Raw genomic sequence first — 21,552 nt, 5'->3', positions numbered from 1 at the left:
GTCTTTTAGTCGGAACGCACCCACTGTGTGAGCCTCACTTCGAATGCTCTAAGGATTAATTGAAGAACATGATGGAAGGAAGGGGAGAGTGTGAGTAAAATAGCTGGTTTATATTTCTATCCTCAAATGTCAGTTCATTACCAAAGTTAGAAACCAGCTGATGCAGAAAACTTATTATGGCCTCATTTAGAATGCTTATTTCTTGAGAGACAAAAAAGAATGAATTGCCTTGCGCGGCTTACTTGTCCAACACAAATATGCCACATTTTACAGTATGCTTTGGGATGTGAAGTAAAGAGGGTTTTCTTTAGGGTGCAGTATGTTTAATACTCTATTTAACTTGCTTATCTGCATTTACTTAAAATCCAAAGCAGTGAGGACTCCCACTGCTCTCTGTTCTCAATGCTCCTGTCGATACTCAAGTCCCATTATTTGCACAGTTTTTGCGAGCTTTGGTTATTTATTTGGCAGCATGTAAATCAGGCAAAATGAAATGGTTGGGGAAGTCATGTCTACAGTCCTTTGCACTTCTCCTGTGATTTTAGTGCTTGTAACTGTGTCCGGTTAGCAGTTAGGTGACTCGGATCTCTGTTCACAAGCGCAGCCAGCGTGCAGTAAGCTTCTTCTGGGAGTGAGACAAACGCACGGTGCTGGGGCAGCCCCGCGTGCCTGCTCTGCTGGTCAGCAGGCTCTGTCCGTCAGTGCCGGCTGGGGCACTCGTGTCACGGAGCCGTGACTTGCTCTGCAGAAATCAGGCTGAAGCCACCAGCTGGTTCTGTACGCATCCCCAGGTAGCTTGTAATGTCCCCCTTGCCCCGCAGTGAGCAGCAAGGGTGTAATTTGAGTGGTTTGACTCAGAAGGAAATTCTGCAAGTAAAACATCCCACAAATTTGTACTAACCTAGACTGTTAAGGATGGTCAAAAGGTCACAGCATCTGAGTTGCGGTTGGGACGCAGCCCTGGTGCTGAGGGGAAGTCTGCAAAGCCCGTGTGTGGGGAAGGCAGGGTACGTTGGTTGGTTGCTTGGTATTGCTTGCTTAATTTCCCTAGTGCTAACAGCGTGTCATCCATGTAATGCTTCTATGCTATCAGAAAACGTCCTGAATCAAGGGAAATCTGGAAGAAGAAATTAAAAAGTAGTGTAATAAAGGAAAAAAAAAAAGGTGCAATTGCTGGAGAAACTTGCCAACATTTGTATTAATCTCTGCGGGCAAGATTTTATTGCCAGTGGGCCAGACTTAGTCATTTGCAGGCACTTTGAGTTGTACCTTACTGTACAGCGAATCCCGTGGGTATCTGTGGGTCTCCTTGTGAAGTAAGGTATGGCGCTTACACGAGTAAGAGACGTAGCTGTGCCCGGGAACCGCTGTCTCCGTCTCCTCTCTTGCCCTGGTCCCGGCGGTGGCACAGTGGTGGTGGCACGGCCGTGCTGTCCTGTCCTCAGTCGCTCCTCTTTGCCGTCACCTTGAGCCTGCCATGCTCCAGTTCCAGAGAAAGCCAAGTGTCTGCTATTCACCTGCGAGTTGACAAACTCATTCTAGAAATGAATTGTATGTAACTTTATCAATTTTCCGAGATCTGGCTGTTCCTCTTTCCCACCTCGTGTAAAATTTCCTCGGCTCAGTACTGCATCCTTCAAAAAATATCTGCGGATCCCCCCCCGCCCCTCACGGCTACTACACAGACCCCATTTGGTAGGAGGAGTAGAAATGTTTACAAGGAGGTCCCGAGAAACTCGGGTCATGAATCTGGCACCGAGTGCTCCTCTCCAGCCGCGTGCCGCGGGCGGGTTTGCGGCCGCCCGTGCCCGCAGTCCTCCGGCACCGCCGCTGCCCCCGCCGCCGCCGCCGCCCTGCCCGCGGCTCCCCCGCAGGTAAGCGCTGCCGGAGGGACGCCGCTCCCCGGACGCGGCGGTCCCTGCTCGCCGCCCCCCCCCCCGCCCCGCTCCCAGCCCGACAAACTTCCCGGGGCGCCCTCCCGAGCCTCCGCGGTGCGGGCGCTTGCGAGGAAGGGGGCTGCTGCGGGGCGGCAGGCGGGGGGACCCCGCGGCGCCCCGGGCCCCCTGACCGCGCCGGCGGGCGGGGGGGGGCGGCGCAGCGCTGCGCCTTTAAAACGTCCGCCATGACGCGGGCGGCGGTTGGTGCGGGCCGTGTGTGGCGGCCGCGTCACGCGGGCCGGGAGCCAGGCGGGGCTGCTGCCCGGTGTCAAACTGAGCCGCCTCAGAGCGCCCCGCTGCCGGCGGGGGGGGCGGGAGCCGGGGGCTCCGCCGCTCCGGAGCAGCCTGTAGCAATGCTTTGGTTTAGTTGCTCGTAGGTAGGTTTTTCTGTCTTACTTCCCCCCACCCCCCCCCACCCCCCCAGCCAAAAAATGACAATGTGGTGCAGTGCTGCCTGGCGAACGGTTTCGGAGATGCTTGTAAAATGGTGAACGCGTGTCACACAGTCCCGGCGGAGCCGTCTGCCCGCACGCCGGGGGCGGGAAGGGGAGCCCCCCGGCGACCGGGTGGCTGCGCGGGGCCGTGGGCTCCGTGGAAGGTGCCCTGCCCCGAGCCCGGTGTGGCTGCCGGCTCCTGCGCGGCCGGGGCGAGGGGACCTTCCGCAGATAGGCTGGTGCGGTTGTCGTTTTGCAGTCACCTCAGGTGAACCACGAAGTGATTTGAGGGAATGCGTTGAGTTATTTGGTCAGTGGTACAGGAAGAAGCATCTTTTTGATTAGTTTGTTACTGTTTTCTTGGTGCTTTACGTGCTGCTAGCTGTATAATAAAGGGTCTCTTTTTTTTTTTTTCTTTTTTAACATCAGTATTAATTGCTATACTCTATTTTTGCAAAGTTTTAGCTGAAGAGCGTGATTTCCCTGTTCTGTACTTCCCCAGAGCTCTGTGACATTTCAGTGGCATCCATTAATGCTACAGCAAGAACATCCTGAGTCCTTGGTCAGTTCTTTGGTGCTCTCTGAAATAGAAATGGCTTACTTGAGAATAGGAAAAAAAGGGTCGGGTCATTTCTGCATGTTCCGTGGAGTGGTGGAAAAAGCTGTGTGGTGAAAGTATTCCAGCATGCTGCGAGGAGGGAAACAAACTGGATTTTCTCCTGTGTCCTTCGTATGCTCCTTTCCTTTTCAGAATTCAGTATACCATACCTACAGAAGAAGTTCTGCTGGTGCAGGAAGGATGGTCTTATAGATAAGATACTGATTTAGGCCTCAGGAGTTTGGCGATCAATGAGTAACTCTGCTTACCAGCTTTATGTGTGAGATGGGTATAAGTCACTTCGTGCTCATCTGTTTCCCAGATTCCCCATTTGTAAAACAAGGCTATGAATTTCCAACCTTTCTAGGGGTAAGATCATATGTCTGTCTGGATCCTCTGTATAGCAGGACGACTGAAGGCATAATAAGCTCTCTTGATATCTAGCTATATATTGCAGGTCAATCTCTATGTGTATGAATATATAGTTTGATCAAAATTTTATTAGTTTCAGAAAGGATCAAATGTAACATTACTTTCCTTCATTTTCAGGCATGACATATTTTTTGTGTTGGAAGCACAGGTCAACTTTTCCTGGTTCGTTAGCTATTACCAGCTTTTCCAGGTTTCTGAGGAAAGCAGCCTTTGACAGCACCTTTGCTCTCAGGTTGAAACATGGTTGTGTCCCTGTAGAATGCTTGTTTCTGTTACATTATGCTGCTCTTTTCATACTACCGATGATTAAACACAGCTTTTTTCCCCCTATTGATCAGTTGCTGAAGTAAAAGAAACCTCTATCCTCCCCATGCTAACTGTTGACATGGAAAACAAGGAAAATGGCTCTCTGGATGTCAAAAAGTAAGTGAATCCATAGTGTTCAGTTTACGTAGACAGCACATGGATTTTGATTGTAGTTTTCCTTTGACTTAACGCGGTTGGCAATGGTGGGCACCTCCATCTTTGCTCATTTCAAACCTTCCCTGTTCTCAATTACTTTTACTGTATTTCAACTGCAAAATAGAAGGGTCTTAGGCACTGAATTGATTAAAAGTGTTATGTGGGAGGAGTGTACAGCAATGGAGAGATGTCGATGCTAGTAACTTGAAGTTAGGGGTATACCTTTCTCCATTGATTTCTCCTCAGCCAGAGACTAAAGCAAGTGGTAGCACTGTAACCAATACTTTACCTCTGCTCACCTGTCTGCTAGTGGCTTTTGAAGAACCGGTGCCTGATGGAGAAAAGCGTCCTGTGTGGAAGTCTCTTCTCTGTCTCATTCAGAGAGACATATGCCCTTTTCTGCTGATTGCCCAGCCATCTAGAGCTGAGGAGTAGTAGCAGCAGCATATGTCTTTGGTGTCAGTTCTCTCCTGGAACAGTTATTTTAAGCTGTTTGCTGGAGAAGCCCTAAACTGCTGGGTTTTTACTTCAGACCTAGGGTGGGAATAAGACAGAGACGTGGTGTGCACTGCTATACAATTTTCTTTAGTGTGGTAGACTGCAGGCTAAGGGATAGGAACCGTTTTGGAGGCATTTCCGTATCCTCAAAGGTCAGCAATTCTTAGATTAGGACTAGCAATTCTGAATGAAGTTATGATCTGAGAAGTGGAGTTCTGTGTGGAAAAATTTGGCCTTGCTGCTTTAGGGTTATAGAAGTCGTGCTGAGATAGGTATATATATACACATAGATATGGATATATTTAAAAAAAAAAAAGAAAGAAAGGTACTAGAGAGAGTTCTTAGTCTGTCCTCTCAAACTACAACGTTTCAGGAAAGCTGCACCTCATTCTTCTCTTTCAGATCTCTTTTCCATAAGCCTTCCAAGAAAACTTGACAATGCTTAGGCTCCCAGGTACTAGAGTAATATTAATAATAATAATAATAATGGTCACTTCAGGATGCTGATAAAACACCTGATCATGACACAGCATCAAAAGATCTGATGGCAGCCATTAAAATCAGCATGCTCCCCCTTTACTTGAGGCACTGGTTACACCACACCAACATAAAATGCATTTTCCTATTCGGTGACTGTGAATAGGTTATATAGTGTATGTCCCTCAGAAGCCGCCTTCATCTGGCAGTCTTGCTTCTACAATGAGGACTCTGTGGTGGGAGGAGAAGGGAGGCAGTCAAAGCAAGGACAGTTTATGTTTATTCGTTTTCTGCTGAGGCTTAGGTGATAAAGGCTCAACTACTAATTGCGAAGGTGGCTTTTTAAAACTGATGGGGATTGTAATTAAACTGATCAGGTGCTGTGGTTTGTAAATGAGTGTATACAGTATGTATGTGCGTATATCTACAAAGGAAGTATTTGGCACTTTCTTGAAGTGGTTATAAATAGCTTGGATAAAATCTGTTTGTTCACAGCTATATCCTTTCAGGGCTTGCTGCTTCTACCACATGATGGCAATAAAGGCACAGGGACAGTGGTGGAAAGCAGACAAGCCTATTCTTTATTCATTATCAATGCATCTAGTATCTCATTACAAAGCCTAAAATGCCAGTCGTCTTAAGATTTTACAGCATCCAGGATGTCTGGCATAAACCAGTGCATGGCTAAGCTATGGCTGTTACATATTCCCTTTTTGTGTCTAAAAAATAGAGCCATGTGCAACAGCAGGGCAAGGAGGAGACTGTTAAGTCTAGAAGCCAATTGGGCATCTGTGTGGGTAGGTGGGTTAAAATCCAGCGAGCTTCCAACTGTCTGCCACATGCCTTTGAGTCTTCTGCAGCTGTAGCTGTGGAAATTGGCTCCGCTTGAGGTCCAGCATGATGCTCTTCCTTGAGGCAGGAACATGCAATTATTTCCTGTGATTAGTTAATGACTAAGGTAGAGCCCCTGAAGTCATCGCAGTTGAGCCAGAGAGGAGGCTGGACCAAGTTGTAGTTCCCCAGCCGTAAAAAAAGAGCTATGTGAAGAACTAACACACCTGGGCTGAAATAAAAAATTGTAGGAAGGAGGGTTTGGGACCATATTTATCTTGAAATTAAAGTGTTTGGGGAAGTAAGCAAAATACAGTTAAGAGGTATTTTTAGAGATTGAATCTTTTATTTGCTGTTTAGGAAGAATTATATTCAATACCTTTTAGGATTTTTAATGTTTTTTTTTAAATACTGAGTTGTTGGGGGTTGGTTTATTTATTTTAATTTTAAGTAGAAGATGAGTCATTGACAGAGATAGTCGATGTCTTAGGGAAAATGCAAAGATTTAAATATAATTCTTCAAATACTGCTTTTACAAATATGTGTAGGTTGTGTGGTGCTTTTCACGTTTTACTTCTTAAGCCTCAGAGTGTGCACAGTGCCAAAAATCTTAATTGAAAGGCGTTCTTTGATTAAAAAAAAAAAAAAAGTGCAGCTCTGATAGTCTCATTTTCAATTTTGCTGAGTGTTGCCTTTCTGTGTAATCACAATCAGTGAAGCGATTCATGAAGTAAGTCATTACTTGATGAGCAAAAGTAAGAAACTCTGGCCCTTTGCTCATTGCTCTGAGATATGTATATATTCCATGGGATAAGTGAAAGAAACTGCTTTTAAAAGTTTAGAAGGGCAGCATACAGTGTGGTATTGAGGTTGCAGTGTGAGTCCCTAGGGCCAGAATTTTGTTGCCATATTGACAGGTACATTCCAAGAGTTAGGGGAGAAGCAGAAATCATTGTGTTCGTGAGTCCTCCTTCCCAGGGCTCACCTAGTTCTAGAAGTTGGGATGTTGTGGAAACAGTGATGGGAGGCATTATATATGATTCTGTTCACTTCCTTTCATGGCTGGTTGGAAAAATGGTTGGCCCTTGATTCACTTAGTTATTTTGCTGAAAGGCATACAAGTCTAGGCAAGGCAGAGGCGGTGACAGTTGGAAAAGAAAAATTTGAAGGACAGAACAAAAATGCTTTCAGGAGAGTATAATCTGTGTTTCTTTTCCGACTGGTGCTGTTGAAAAATCAAAGTCCTGCCTCTAAGCTTCAGAACCTGAAATGGACAGGATTCTGACATCTGCCCTGATCTGTACATTTTCAATATTTCTTCATTAGCATTATGGTTAAGCACGCAGAACAGTGGAAAATGTCTGGAATGAACTTTGGGACTTCTAGTTGGAGAAACATGTTAAAGAAGTTTTTTCTTTTGATGTCTTGCTCTTCATCCTCCTAAATTGCTATAGGAAAGGCAACCAAGCTCACTGTGTCTTTTTTACCAAGAAATTGCAGAATCACAACGGTTATCTGAGATAGGGTGATGGCAGGTTGAGGGTAAGAAATGCAGGATAAGGATAGTAATATGAATGTTTGGTTGGTTTTGCTACTGTGGAAAGCAATTGCCTGAGGTCAATCACAGAAGGAATTCATTCTGATTGTGTTTAACAGATGTTTTCTCAGATTGATAGATATTTTAAAAGTCCATAGATTTATCCAAAGATGAGCCCAAAAACAATTTTGGGAAATTTTCTATATTGAGCAATTAGTGCAATCATTGGTGCCTCTCTTTTTTTTGTTTTACAAGGTAAAGATGGTTTCCAGTAGTTTCTACCCATGTTACAAGGAAGCACAGTCTCATCTGGGAAAAGAATAATCCACATACTGCAATTCTTTATAAGTACTTGGTAGCTGAAAACAAGCTGCAGTCTTGAAAGACAAGGATTTGGTACCTCAGTCATGGTAGTCTTTGTTCTCCAACTGCAAAGGCAGCACACTTGCAGGAAAAGATCCTGACTGATTACCTTTGGCTGATATGAAGGTTCATATACTTTCTGCTTTTCTGAAGGGAGAGGTACCTCAGTTGTCCCCAGCATCAGGTCTTTGAAATGGAGGAGAACAGGAGTGACTGTTCTGTATCGGGGAGGGGGGAGGTGTGTCAAAGGATATTTTTGCTGGAGGAACAAGGAAGGAGGGGATGTACATGGGTTATGCACAAAGAAGCAGCAGACGCTCTGCACACGTTTAGTGATTACTTGTCTGGATTTGCACTTTGCAGTTCAGTAGAGAACGGGAGACCTCCGGATCCTGCTGACTGGGCTGTTACCGATGTTGTGAATTATTTCAGAACAGCTGGATTTGAAGAACAAGCCAATGCTTTTCAAGAACAGGTAAATCTGTTAGGAAACACCTTTTGACTGCCACCAGTTTCTCATGTTGCACATTTTTGCCATGGACCTGGTCATATGCTGTTAAATGGGAGTGAAAATCCCACATTAGTGAGGGTATTTGAGTCTGTTATTGGGTGAAAATCCATGGGACTATGATCTTTGAGTAATAATATTGTTCTACAAGGTGTGGATAATGGCTTGGAGTTTGCTTAAAACAAAGGTGAGGAGTCTAAACAAATTTTCCAGCTCGGACTCGGTCTCCCTATATAACCCACTCAGTTTCACTGTCCTGTTATTTAAAATGTGAATGGTAATTCCCTTCTTCCTTAGTGTATTGTGCAAATACACTCATGAGTATTTATAAAATCCAGGACTCCTAAGAAGCAAGTTGCTTTTGAAGACCTAGGGTGAAAAAGCGACTGCTGTGTTGCATTAAACTTGGCAGTGCAAGTGAACAGGGAAAGGACAAGTTGGCAATAAAGGGGAAAAAGATTTTTAGGCACAGGAGCAGCATGTTTGTAGGACTCAGTCTGAGAAAGATGTTGGGTCTTCATTTCTGGGCCTTGTAACTGCTGATGCTAATGGATGGCTTCTTTTGGTAGATTTGATCGGCAAAGAGCTTAACAGTCACATGGCCCCTTGTAACTCACCTGTCAGTCCACTGGTAAGGTGTATTAGCGGGGCAGGATAGGGAAGTTGGCTTACTTGGCCTAGAGCCCACCTGTTCCCTAGAGAAGGAACTTGCATCTCCAGATTGTCAGTTCAGCACCTTCCCTGATAAGTCTATAGGTTTGTGTGCAACTACCAGGAAATTAGTTACCAACACTTGTATTTAGTTATCAAAATAGATGGCTTGACCTTCCAAGGCACCGAGCTAGTGCGAGTTACTGGCAGCTTTGCAGGGAAACTGTATGTCTAATGTGAAATAACGTTACTGTCGGTCATGTTAATCTTGCTGACCTTCAGCACCTGGACAGTGAAATCCCATCTGATTGTAATTGATGAGTGTAACCAAGTATCTAAATTTACCTCTTTGTTCTTGGGGGTGAAAAGCCTGGTGTTGGGTAATTCTCTGGCAGGGTGCAGAGAGGGGCTCTTTCTGCAGCTGCTACTAATTTTTCAGAATTTGAAGATGGGTAAACAGGCAAAAAAAATTGTTTAAGTGTATCTATTCTTTAATACCAGCATCCGTGTCTCCTCAACAACTCTGGAAATGTGGCTTAAAAAAACCACATGCAGACAAAAGTAATTGTGGCCTCTGGGAGTTTTTTTCCTTATACTGACAGATACCTCTGACTTTCATCAAATATCTTAACCTCTCTGCACCTCAGCCAGCTTGTCAATAATACTGCAGTAATTACTACTGATCTTGCAGCAGCAAGGTGAGGCGAACTCATGAGTTTTGGCAAAGCAATTTGCAACAGCCTGATGGAGAGCAGCATAGAAGTAGAGTGTAAAGGTTTTATTAGTATTCTGCAGTGAGGGCAAGTGGCTTCTGGAGGATAGCTGAAGTAAGCTGCTTTTTAGCAATGTGTTGCCAAGGCTCTGCTAGGATAGCCATGGGCAGAAATGTGGCTGAGATTCTCCTGCCAACTTCACTTTATGCCAAAGCCTTGGAGAGAAAGGCTGACAGCTACCACCAGGATGTGGCCAGGAGATGTGGGACGGACACTCACAGCAGAAGTCATTGCCACTTCGTTCTCTCCCCATTCCCTTAGCCGCATGAGAAGCAGCAAGTGCCTGGTTCTCCATGCCAACTTTGCCAGTCCATTCCCTGTCTGCACCAGGAACAGCCCCAGGAACAACCCTGTTCTTAACCTCTTACCATTGGTGGTGTTCTGTTTCCTCTACACTGTTTACTAGCCACTAATTTTAACTCTGTGTACTTATGTATCTGTTATCAGGATCTCCCAGACCTTCCAGGTGTGGCAGTGCAGTCAGGTTCACTTTGAACCTTTAGCCATCCTCTGTCTGTAGAGTCACCAGGCATGCAGCTGAAGCTCTGGCAATCTCTCTCTTTTTCTCTGCCACTTGTACTGCAGCTTGCCTGGGCCCCAGAAACCTAAATTCATTTGATCTGCTACTGCCCTGAATATGTACTGGAAGGGGAATGAGATTGTAAATGGTAGAGGAAAGTATTCTGTTTCACCTACAACACTGGGAAATTGTGTTCCACTGAACTGCTTCAGTAGGGGTAGCACAATGGTTTCCGTACAAAACATCCATAGCCGAGAATGTAATCATGAGATCTATTATTACATTCAGCTTTTACACAACAGTAACTGAGTCCACACTTTCTTTTGATGAATCTGAATACACCTGGACTCACCCAAAGCAAGTGACTCAATTTTTAAGACCTGAATTTTTCTCACAACATTTTAAGGAAAATGGGAAGACATTTTAAGGACTGCAGAATGTTTTATTAAAACTGTATTGTAAGTGCTAGTAAGAAGTGATAATTGTATGCTGATTATACATTATTCCTTCTTGGAGTTCCACTGATGTCAGCAAGTCAAAAGAGTTTACTGATGAAAACAGATTCAACTGAAAGATGCTGCCCAATAATGAAAAAACTTAACATCAGCAAGCAAATCAGACAAGCTAAGAAGTTAGGGGCAGAGGATAACTAAAGAGAGAGGCAGGCCAGATGCAGGATGAGGGTGTGAACACCCTCAAAGAACTGCTGCCTGCTAGTATGTGGCTGAGCTTTCTCTAGGAGCCTTGGGAGCAGGGGGGCTGTGGCTCACTCAAAGACTGAAGCTGTTTGCCGTGTCTCAAGACGTGATAGCACTATGCCTGACCTTTATTATTGCCCATGTGGCTTCTTAACCATTAGTATTGCGATAGCCAGATAAGCCCAAGTAACCCAATGGTAGTTTGCTGGCCTCACTGCAATGCCTTACCAGAAGGGAAACTGGGATTTGATGCTAGCCTGTGTCCACTGCTGCTTTCTAGCAGAGCCATGGCATGGAGGAGCATGCTGGCTGACATGCTTTCATGTTAGCTGTACTGTAAAACCTTGCAGTCCTCAGCGACTTGGAGAAGGAGTGCTGGGAGAACGTGAGGCTTAACTGGTCCTCTGGTAATTTGCTGAAGACAATATGCTATTGCTGCTGAGGTCATCCTGGCACAGTGGAAAATTACTATTAGCTCTAGTTGTGCAGAGGGGTGCCTCTGCAGATGACATTAAAAAGGCATACATGGAAGTTGCATCCTGAAAAAAATCCAGAAAATAGAGGAGCCACAGAGAGGAAATTCAGAGAAGTCACCAAAGCGTTCAAAATCTTACCTGGTGCCAAAAAATGGAATGACTACGACAAATCTACAGAAGCAGGTTTAAGTGGAAAACTAAAAACAAGTGGAAGAGGTAAAGCTTACAATACACACAAAGATATAAACCACTTGAATTCTGAATACATAATCACTCATTTCTACCCAGATATGTTTAGAGAATCAATTTTCTATTCAGTGAAAGCCTTAGTAGTTACCAACATTTCTAGAATCCACAGGAAACACTGTGGAAGGAGAAGGGAAAAGAATAGATGCTTTCTTCCTATTCTTGGAGTTTCTCCTGTTCCAGGTACTGGATTCCCTTCATTTGGATCCTCCCAAGCTGGAGGCTGTTCTTCCTCCATAGCATTGTTGAACAGCAGCAGAAAAGGCAACTTCAGATCAGTCATAGCAATGAGCAAAATAATCACTGGTGTCAAATTTCCCACAGAAAGAATTGTGACAAATGGAAAAGAGAGGATAGAAACTGGTTTTAACCATTAACATTCTCAACAGTAATTGGAAAGAGGCACCTGCTATAATTGGGTAAAAAGTTATTGGAAACTTTTTCTTTTAGAAATACTGTTACATTGCATTCCTGTGAGGGATTAGCAGTCCTATCTCTTGGGGGGATTTTAAAGAAATTCTGCTTTCAGCTGATCTTGGACTGTGTTGTATTTGTCCATATATTTTGTATTTATAAACTTTATCAAATCAAAAGAGAGATCAGTCTGGACAAATTCATGCTGAACTCTAATGTAAGTCTTCCTCTTTTCACATTGAGCTGTAATCAAGGATGGGATCTCTGACATTTCCAAGACAACATTTAATATTTCTAAGGAAGATGCTGCAGTGGGATAAACTTGTGTGATGTTTATAATATTTATAAAAATACAAAATTTTGGCAACATTATCATGGACAACAACAATATACGAAAGCATTTGAACTGGTTGTTGGCTATTGATAACAAATTCAACATTTAACACTGTTTTTTAAATTTTTAATTAAAAGTAAAAAAGAATGCAACAGCAGAGTGAAGTCCAGTGCAGGAGAATGCCATAAGGCTATATACTTCTTTGGGCTATGACGACCTTGAGAAGTCTGGCTGTGTTGCAAGACACCAGTCAATGCATTGTTGTGTATCTGTAGCTCCTGTTTCCTGAATAGTGCAGTGTGGTTGAACTGTAGGAATGTGTAAAGAAAAGGATGGTCCCATGTCTAAAACGGAGATGGGAGTTGAGAGATGTGGATTCTTTCTCTTCCATTTTGACCTTTGAAAAATCGGGTAGTTTTCAAACATACAACAAGGTTTTGAGGTGGGAAAAAATCCCAAAGCCTACAGGATTTCTAATCTAAGTAGGTCAGAAAGCCAAACTTTGAGAGAAAAAAAAACCCCAAACATATCTGTGATTTAAAAGTGGGAATTTTAAGCAGGAACAAGTAGAGGTTGTTGAGACCTGTTGCTGTTTTTAGCCTCTTCCATTGTAAGTGGAGGAAGAGAAGTTCCCACAGTGTTGAGCTCCACAGTTAGGCCCTTCTAAAATTTCTGATTGCAGGAGGGGGGTTGTTTTCGTTTGTTTGCTGCCCCCTGCCCCCACCCCCTGGACACATGGGAAGGCTGGCCCTTTAAAGAAGGCACTGGAAGTTATTAGCAGATACTGACTAGTCCAAACTTGTATATCGCTGTCAATGGTAATTTTTCAGAAATGCACTTCATAAGCCTTCTTTTTAAGAGTACCCTTAACTTAATGGCTGATAACTAGGCAATCTGCACATATACCTATTAATCTGAAACAGATTTACAAGGTGGAAATTTTGAAATCAGGCTTATTTGGGTTTTGTGCTTGACTAAATAGTATTTATGCCATAGTCGGCACAGGTGAGCACTTGAAAAGCAGACAGCAGAATTTAGCAGCTATAAACATAGTTTCAGGAAAATAAAGACTACTATTTATCTTTTCATTGATCCTCTGTAGTAGTCTTCCATTTTTTGCATGACTGTTCTCATCTGTTAGATTTGTACATTTGTCTTTATCAATTCTTTAATTCTTCTTATAGGAAATTGATGGCAAATCATTACTGTTGATGACAAGAAATGATGTACTGACTGGACTTTCATTAAAACTGGGGCCTGCGCTGAAAATCTATGAATATCACGTAAAACCTCTACAGACACAACATCTAAAGAACAACTCTTTATAGCGAATTGTCTAATTGGGGTCATGTTGTGCCTCAAACAATAAATAAGCAATTTGGTTTCATGTGATGGAACTTTGTAAAGAGAGAATATATCTATTAAGAATTTAAACCAAATTACAGTATATATCCTATTGGATAGAGTTGGCAATATACTATATACTGAGTCTGAACTGAGAGAGGTGGTGTGTATTTTTTACATAGTACATAATGATTTTCTCTTTTAGGAAGTGTCAATGAGCATGTTGAGATAGCTACATCACTGTGTCCAGAACAAAAGGGAGGTATGTCATTCTCATTTTTGAGCCAGACATGTTCTTGGTTTCATGAATTAAAATACCAAAAAAAACCCCCTAACTCAAATAAAGTTTACATGCATCTTTGGGAGAGAGAAACCAATTAAAGTAGGTTTTGGTTTACATTAAAGACCTACTAAAATTATTGCTACTTATAATTTTAGGATGGGACTAACACTTGCCAACTCACCCTTTTTTGCAGAGGGTCCTATTTTGACCTTATTAAGGTTTACTCGTGGTATGCTGCAATGTTTAAAGCTGTACATACAACTAACATAACCCCTTCGATAGCAGAAGGCGTTGCTGACAGGTGAAACTGGGTTGTGTATTTTTTGCTGTCCTTTAAATTTTCAGCTTGTTTTCACCTGTTTTTAATAGTAGTTCTATGTAAAGTATAGTTGGTTTTTAAAAGTTTGTGTTGCTTTGCGAAAAAAAGAGCTTCATTTTATTCCTTTTTAATTTATGATAACTTTTTTCTAACATTATGCAGAAATTTGTAAAAAGAGTAAAATTCTGCACATTTTTAATATTGTCTGTCATTGGTGTTGTAATGGTTGATTTTTTTTTTTTTTTTTTAAATGCTTTACTTAACGGTTTGAATAGTTGTTTTAAAAACTGAAAGAAGCTGTCTCGTCACCATACATCTCTGTTAAAAGAGAGTCTTGTTCAATCTGTTTGTACCAGTTCCCTATTTGATAGGTTGCTTGCTATATCCCAATAAAGCATTGCTTATGTTTGGATTCAGTTTACAGATCTTTTACTTTCTCTGTTTCTTTGTTGTGGTATATTTGAGCTTCTGTTTTTCTCCATTTTCCCATTAAAAAGGTACCAAAACCTACTTAATATTCTATGTTCTTGTGATTACTTTTAACACCACCTACCAAGATATTTAAAGATTTCATTATTTTTGCTTTTTCTTATCTAGTGTTATATACTGCTAAAGGAGAAGCCCTGGTCACAGTTCACCAGCAACATCTGTATTTCTCTTATCCTTTTCTAGAGCTGGCAGTGGTGCAGAAGTGCTGTGCTGGCCCTGGTACAGCAGGGTGATTTCCCCAGAATGCCTGGGAGATAGCCCACGGATGGTGCTAAGCACTCTCTGGGCTTACCATCTTCTCTGGCCCACAGAGCTTTGTGATGACCCCTGAAATTGAGATGTGAGGTTGCATCGGTGAGGCTGAGGAAAGGAACCAGGAAGTAAGAAATAAGCAAGAGAGTATGGTGAAAGTGGAAATGGTATGGGAGGAAATGGTGAGGGGGTGCAGCTGAGAAGGGAGAAGGTAAGAGAGTGGTGCTTTCTGCCAAGTGGGGACAGGATTCAGGGAGAGGAAGGAGAAGCTGCTGTAATCTCCTACCTAGGTGGTGGGCCTGCCTTCACTTCTGACTTGGCCAAGTGCGAGGTGGCTTTTGATGCTACAGTGCTAGGATAGTTGCTTATGGTTTCTGGTATTGAGATTTGAGAAGGGATAAAGCCATGTTAATAGCTATGCTGTAGGTAAAGCTCATGGTATGTGGTATAATACACAAACTATATACAGCAGCATGCTTTCTTGTATACTTTCTAACCTTTACATTGTACACTTTTATTTGGAATTTGAGACACATGACAGGAGACAGGGATGTATTCACTATTTCTCTTTCTGTCCCTTGTACTGTGCTCACTTCAGGTATTGGTCTGTTAGCAGCAGGTTTGTAAGTCACATTCTGAATTCTGCTTATGATTTTATTTATAGTTTTGTAGTGTCCAGAGACACCTACTGGGACTAGGGATCTTCAGGAAGACTAGGTTCAAATAGAGAGCATCATCCCTGCCTTGGGGAGTTTTCAGGTACAGTCTGTATAAGGCTAATTACAGGCTGCAATTGAAAAATTATACATGAAACTCCTAAATATTTTAATACAGAATTACATGCATTTATGAAAAGGATTATGTGAAGCAGCTGCATGTAGCAGTCTGGAGATGCCTACCAGCCCTGTATTTGTAGAATTATTGTTGGAGGAGAATATATAGTGCTATGTTACTGAAGGATGAATTGAATATTCTCTTTTTCTCCATTTGCATGTTTGGTGTGGGATTGACACATTTTGTAGAACTACGGATGACACAGAATTAAAAGTAAAACATATTTATTCCATGAGGGAGTAAAAATCTCCACTGTGCAGCCATGAGAGCACATTTGGTGATTACTGAGCACCGTTCTTTCTTTTAATATGTTTTAATGAGCAAATGAATTGCATTCAGCAACATCCAGATTGTATTCCTCTTTTGATCAGCACCGCTAACTGGTTCATACAAGTAAAGGCCTAACAGAAAGCTCACTGCAAGTGTGAAAGGGAATTTGGAGGATGTTGCTCAGAACTGTAACTTTTTTTTTTTTTTTTTTTTTTTTTGGTGTCCCTGATCTTTATTGTAGTTTCCTACTGTTCTCTGAGCTTTCTAATGCTGCTGTTCTCTTTGTGCAGGTGACCATTCTGGTTTTGTCTGTTACATTCTCCTTGCTGTTTCTGGGAGAATAAAAAAATCTTTTTAAAAGAGACTGGAGTGTTAGAAAGAGGAAGTCAAAGCCAGATTATTTTTAGTTACCATTCCTCTTGCAGAAAACACAGCTGCTGTTGAGATGAGGAAGCAACCGATGGGCATTACTGGATACCACGTCAACACTGCAGTTCTGAGAGTTGCAGAGCTATGCAGGAATCCAGTTTATAACATGCCCTTAATGTGCCTGCAGCTGGGAGAGTCCCTCTTCCTTAAAAGCTCTCCCTGTGCTTTGGGTGGTGGTTAAGCTGCCAGGTGTCCAGCTGCTCAGCTGATACTGGGTGTGAGAGTGACAATGGTCTCAGTGCTGCAGGGTCTCCTTGCTTTCACACTGAACCAGCAATTTAGAGATTGGCCTCCTTCTCCTAGAGGCAGCTTTGAGGAGCAAAGCAGCAGTCAGCTCCTCTGCCCTGCTGCTGGTCAGCACAAGAACAGAGAGATGTGCTGCACCCAAAGTCCTCCTATTCCCTGTCCCTCCTCTTCCCCTTTTCATAATACCACTAGTGCACATCTATCGGAATCTTTCATAGCACTTTTAAAAATTATTTGAAAGCATTACAGTATGCCTTTTTTGGTATGATGGTTGTGAAATATATATTGGTATTGTTCATCAGCTCTGACATTCGCTCTCCTCTCAAGCTGTAGATGCACAATGCATAGCATGTTCTCTTTGCATCCAAATATAGTGCCAAGTACCACACATAAAGCACATATAAGGCAACTGTTGGCAAAGTATGGAGGCTGCGGCTGTGCCTGTCCACCAAGGTCACTTTCTCAACCCAGAGAAAATTGTTCTGTCTGCTTGCTGGTATTTGCTATCCCTGTGTAATACCCCTTTAAAACCGTTTGCTCTAATGTACTGCAGTTTATCAATTTGTAGAAAATTCTTTGCTCTTATAATTACAGGGCAAGACTCAGCAGCTGTAGTGAAGGAAGTAGCCAGCCATGCATCACTCCTGGTTAGAAATGGCCCAGGCAAAATGTTACGTTAGGCCCTTGCTGTTAGGCAAGTGATTACTTGCTAAGTGAACTCTTCTCTCTTTTCACTGCTTTTTTAAACATTTTTAAGTTGAACCAAGTCCTTTACCTCTTCCGCTTTATAAAAATCAGCATTTAATTGGTCTGTTATCTTCAACACTCCTCTTTCCACTGTCCACACTTAACTTACAATCATAGTTATTTGAAAAACAGAGGGTCTTACTTTCTGTGAGTCTGGGGGAAGCTACAAATTTATTTCTCATTTTTTTAATGGCAATATTGTCTAAAATTTGATGACTGAGTCTGAGCAGGACCAGAAAAACATTATCTCCTTTGTCTCCATTCTGGTTCTTTACGTCCAAGTCAGAGCAGCAGTTCCTTCCCTTCCAGGAATGGGTTTTGGCCCAAAAGTCATGTGGGAAATTAATTGACTGTAAATGTGCATGTGAACAGCGTAACTGTCACTGGCTCAGTAGGCAGCAGGGTGAATGGAGCAGTATTGAGAAGGGTCCACTCTACTCTCCCACCTTCACCTCGGGGACAATTTACACAGGCAATGGATTTGCTTCTGCTTCATCTAACAGGACGAGAGGACTTGGTGCTTGGGGGTGTCAGCTAGGAGAGCCCATGCATGTCCCGAAGGCCTCCATACAGCTTCACCTCTGCATTGCTCCGTTTTGGCAGCTTCCCCGGGGGGAGGTGCAGAGGGCAGTGGCTGTCGTTAGCCCACTGGCAGCCTGCAAGGGCAGTCTCCATTGGAATAATAGGCAGACTGATTTCATAAGTAGCTTTCATTCCTATTCGGAAAGGCTGTGTTCTTTTTAATATGATAATGTAACAAGGTCATTAAATTCTTTTTTGTGTAGCCCCTGTAATTAGGGAATTGTTTGATTTAGTGATGTTCATTTGGATCCCAGATGTGTCTTCAACTTACTCCCAGGATAACATTAGCTGGTAGATGCTGTAAATTTGGGGAATGCAACTGTAACCTCAAGCACCTGGAGAGCCCAAGGGGAGCACCACGAAGACTGTAAGTGGCCCTTGTTCTCCATGTGAGAGTTCCATTGCTGCTGAAGGCTGCAGGTGAGTACTGGAGACCACTGTTGTATTTATATGCTGCACTCGTGAGCATCTTTGTTAAAGGAACAGCTGGCAGTTACAACTGCTGTATCATCAGCTGATCTGCTGATAAGGCAACAACAAATGTTTTGGCATTGGCAGGCTTGCACTCATCTCAAGATGTTCTCTTCCCCTTCTCAGATGATTGCTATAATCTAGCTGCCCCTCTATAAGCACTCTGCAGTACTTGCTATGTTGAGGATGCCCCTGACTTTGTAGCAGCTAAATCGTATCAAAAAAAAGGGAGGGAAGGCTCATCATTTGCACCGATCTCTGATTCAAGAGTAACATTGCTTTGGTGGATTGCAGCAGGAGGAAGGAAGTAAAGAGTAAGGAACTTGTAGCTTAGTTTGTTTCCCAGCTGGTAGCCAAACCATAGGGAGAAGTGTGGAAGCGGGTGTGTGCCTGGGTGTGGCAACCCTGTTTCACAAGGATTCTCCTCTTCTACTCCCTCCTCCCTTCTGTATAAATACCACATGCCAGTTTGCCTGGGCTTCTCCAGCTGGAAATAGGTGTAATCTAGAAGATTTGGAAACATTGCAGGAGTACGAGGCCATTAAAACTTGAGCTCTTGTCTTTTCCAGTCAGATGTAGATGTTAATGTGGGAATTCATGCCTAATGCCACTCTTGAGAGGTGGCAGAAGCCCCCCTCAGTACTCAAGCACTCTGGTTTCTGCTGTTATGTTTCCCTCTGCACCAAAGGTTTCTTTACTCCCTTATTTTTCTAGTTTTCAGTCCCTCAATACTGTTTGGTTTGGGTTTTTGTTTTCAGCTCTGAAGTAGCCAGATAGGAGAGATACTTGTCCTCACTGATTTTTTTATTTTGTGTTCTCTCCGTTCTTTGATTTGTCTGATATATTTTACTGTCACTGTATTTCTCCCTTCTCTTCCCTGCCCCCCATCTTTCCTGCTTATCTTCTAGTCTCTCTTGCCTCTGTTACCTTATGTCCCCATTCCAGGCTGGCTCCCCTGTGCACCTCCATCCCTCAGGGCCTGGGCTACAAATGCCTGCCCCACAGGCAAGCATTTACTTGCAGCAATACCTGACCTGCTGTGGTCAGCTAACAGGACTGAATGATTCCCTTTGCTTCTGCCTGCCAGGCATGTGAAGTACTCCTCCAGCTCTCTCTGGCAGGCAGCAACAGGGTATGTGCCCCCTTCCTGGTTCTCTCCACCGCTTGTCTTTTTTGTGAGCCTGGCAGAGGTGAACTGCTGTCCTGGTGTGTAATTTGGGAGGGATCTTGAAGGGAACATGGCAGGCTTCAACTCAGTGCAGCTGAGAGTGTGCAAGTCTGTAATAAAACTGTGTAAGAACTAACCCCAGCTCATGTTGTTTCTTATTTGATTGCCATAGATCAGTCATACACCAGGTAATCTAGTAAGTGCCATTTATACATTTTTTTTTTAATATATATGTGTATACTTATGGAACTGGGTGTGTGTGTATGCACTGAGGTACATGTGTGTGTCTTTTCTTTCTCAGCTTGCTATGAATGGCAGGGTTCAATCTCAGAATCAGAAAACTGTTTGTATCCTAGTTATAGCTGCGATGTGAGTTGACATTTTTGACCCTGTAACTGGAAACATTTAATAGGTCTCCTTTCTAGATACAGCTGTGCACTTTCCAGGAGGAAGATGGTTGTCTGTTGTCTGTACACAAATAGTGGGATTCTAACTTCAAAAGTATTTATATTGATATTTCTAGCCAGAAAGGGGTTTTTTGGTCACTTTAAGTCAGCTCAATTCAACTTAGAATCAGGGTTCTGTACTCCTGATAAAAGCAACGTTAAAAAAAAAAAAAAAAAAAGAAAAGACAACTTTAAAGAAGAAAAAAAAGTAGCTGTTATAGTTAATAAAAACTGTCAGGTTTAAATGTGTGTTGGAAAGCAGGTAGCCTGAATATATATAGAATAATACAGCTAGTGGAGACAGGTCACTTGTACTGACCCTGATGGTGACATTTCATCGCTGCTTTAGGTATTGGCTAATGAGTTTAGCTACTGCGTTTTATCTGTGTGACGTTGGTTGCGCGTGGAGCATGATCAGCAGCTGAGGAGGATTGTGGTTGGACTGTCCTGGGCAGCTATCAGAATTGAACAGAAACAGGATGTGAAAGAATCAGACACTAAAATGATAGCAAGATGGTTGTGCACTTGAAATACCTGTTTCTTGGTAGGAGGCTCCAGGCCCTATAAACTACTGGGATATAGCCCAGGACCAGCAAGGTTCATGTTATCAGCAAGAAGATGTATTTTAAAGGGCAATTTTATGATCTGCTAGCTGCTGCTCATTTTCATCAAGTGTGATTTCATCGGCAAAGTATCACAGCTGCCTCTGAGTAAAACACAGTAAGCAACTCGAACAGCTCCTCAGGACAGGAACTGGAAAAAAAAAATCTCTCTCAGTTAAAATAATGCAAGTCCATTGTGGAAACTGAATCTCATGAAGCCGATGGGAATTTGGTCAGTCTGGCTAAGTTCCATTTTCAAGAATGATTTATGCCATTGTTATCTGAATCTAATTGCCATATGGAAAATTTGGGCTTCTTCTGATTGCCTAAGTACTTTCTTTAGAAGCAATCTGCCCACGTAAGTGACTCAGGTTTGCAGTGCTGGATGGAGCTGTGCTGAGATGCCTTTGAATCCTTGCCGAATGTCTGCGTGTCTGTGGAGGTTTATAAAAACCACATTCCATGAGTGGACATGTGTGCTTGTTGCCACAGGAAATTCTAAATAAATAACTGCTTGCTGCTTTGTGTTCTCATTCTGCCATGAATTTTAGTCCACTGCTAACTTACAAGCCTACAAATGAAGCACAAATAGTAATGAAGGAGACCTTCCACCTAATGCAATAAATTTTTCAAGGTAGAAAGGAAGTGGGTTGTGAAGATCTGCCTCGTTTAGAAAGAGGTAAATGCTGAGATGCTCAGTAAGATCCTTTTTCATCTGTTTTTCTATCTATTGGTAGTGAACTGTCATTTGAAACAAGGCTGGTCACTTTTTGAGGTAAAATTGGGTGAACTAAAACATATTTCTTTTACTTACAATGTTTGCATTTATATATAAGTAGTAAATCGTTTCACTTCTTATTTGGTAAATAGTCAAATACTAG

The 21,552-nt window shown here is 42.8% G+C and overlaps 1 protein-coding gene across 5 annotated transcripts; it reads left to right on the top strand.

Moving 5' to 3' along the window:
• Window positions 1-1,725: 1,725 nt before the first annotated feature.
• On the top strand, window positions 1,726-18,525 carry SAMD13 (sterile alpha motif domain containing 13). Of its 5 annotated transcripts, none has more exons than XR_005933761.1 (4): window positions 1,726-1,874; window positions 7,933-8,044; window positions 13,374-13,795; window positions 18,262-18,525. XR_005933761.1 is itself a non-coding variant. In XM_030033906.2 (4 exons), the coding sequence occupies exons 2-4, from the start codon at window positions 3,772-3,774 to the stop codon at window positions 13,515-13,517; spliced, it is 309 nt and encodes a 102-aa protein (XP_029889766.1). In that variant the 5' UTR covers window positions 1,763-1,874; window positions 3,740-3,771; the 3' UTR covers window positions 13,518-14,547. The 5 variants fall into 5 exon arrangements, 4 of the variants coding, with proteins under 4 accessions (XP_029889763.1, XP_029889766.1, XP_029889764.1 ...); XM_030033906.2 differs by lacking the exon at window positions 18,262-18,525 and adding an exon at window positions 3,740-3,824 and having other exon boundaries at window positions 1,763-1,874; window positions 13,374-14,547; XM_030033904.2 differs by lacking the exons at window positions 1,726-1,874; window positions 18,262-18,525 and adding exons at window positions 2,154-2,314; window positions 3,740-3,824 and having other exon boundaries at window positions 13,374-14,547.
• Window positions 18,526-21,552: the final 3,027 nt, after the last annotated feature.

This window comes from Aquila chrysaetos, chromosome 12 (genome assembly GCF_900496995.4).
Source record: "Aquila chrysaetos chrysaetos chromosome 12, bAquChr1.4, whole genome shotgun sequence".
NCBI classification, from domain to species: Eukaryota; Metazoa; Chordata; class Aves; order Accipitriformes; family Accipitridae; genus Aquila; species Aquila chrysaetos.
Note: the sequence above shows the minus strand (reverse complement) of the source record. Positions and strands in the feature narration are given on the sequence as shown.

Coding starts and splice junctions, on each gene's coding strand:
- SAMD13 (XM_030033903.2), top strand. CDS start 1,744: ATGAATCTGGCACCGAGTGCTCCTCTCCAGCCGCGTGCCGCGGGCGGG. Junction 1,875..7,932: donor TGCCCGCGGCTCCCCCGCAG/GTAAGCGCTGCC, acceptor TGCACTTTGCAG/TTCAGTAGAGAACGGGAGAC. Junction 8,045..13,373: donor CCAATGCTTTTCAAGAACAG/GTAAATCTGTTA, acceptor TTCTTCTTATAG/GAAATTGATGGCAAATCATT.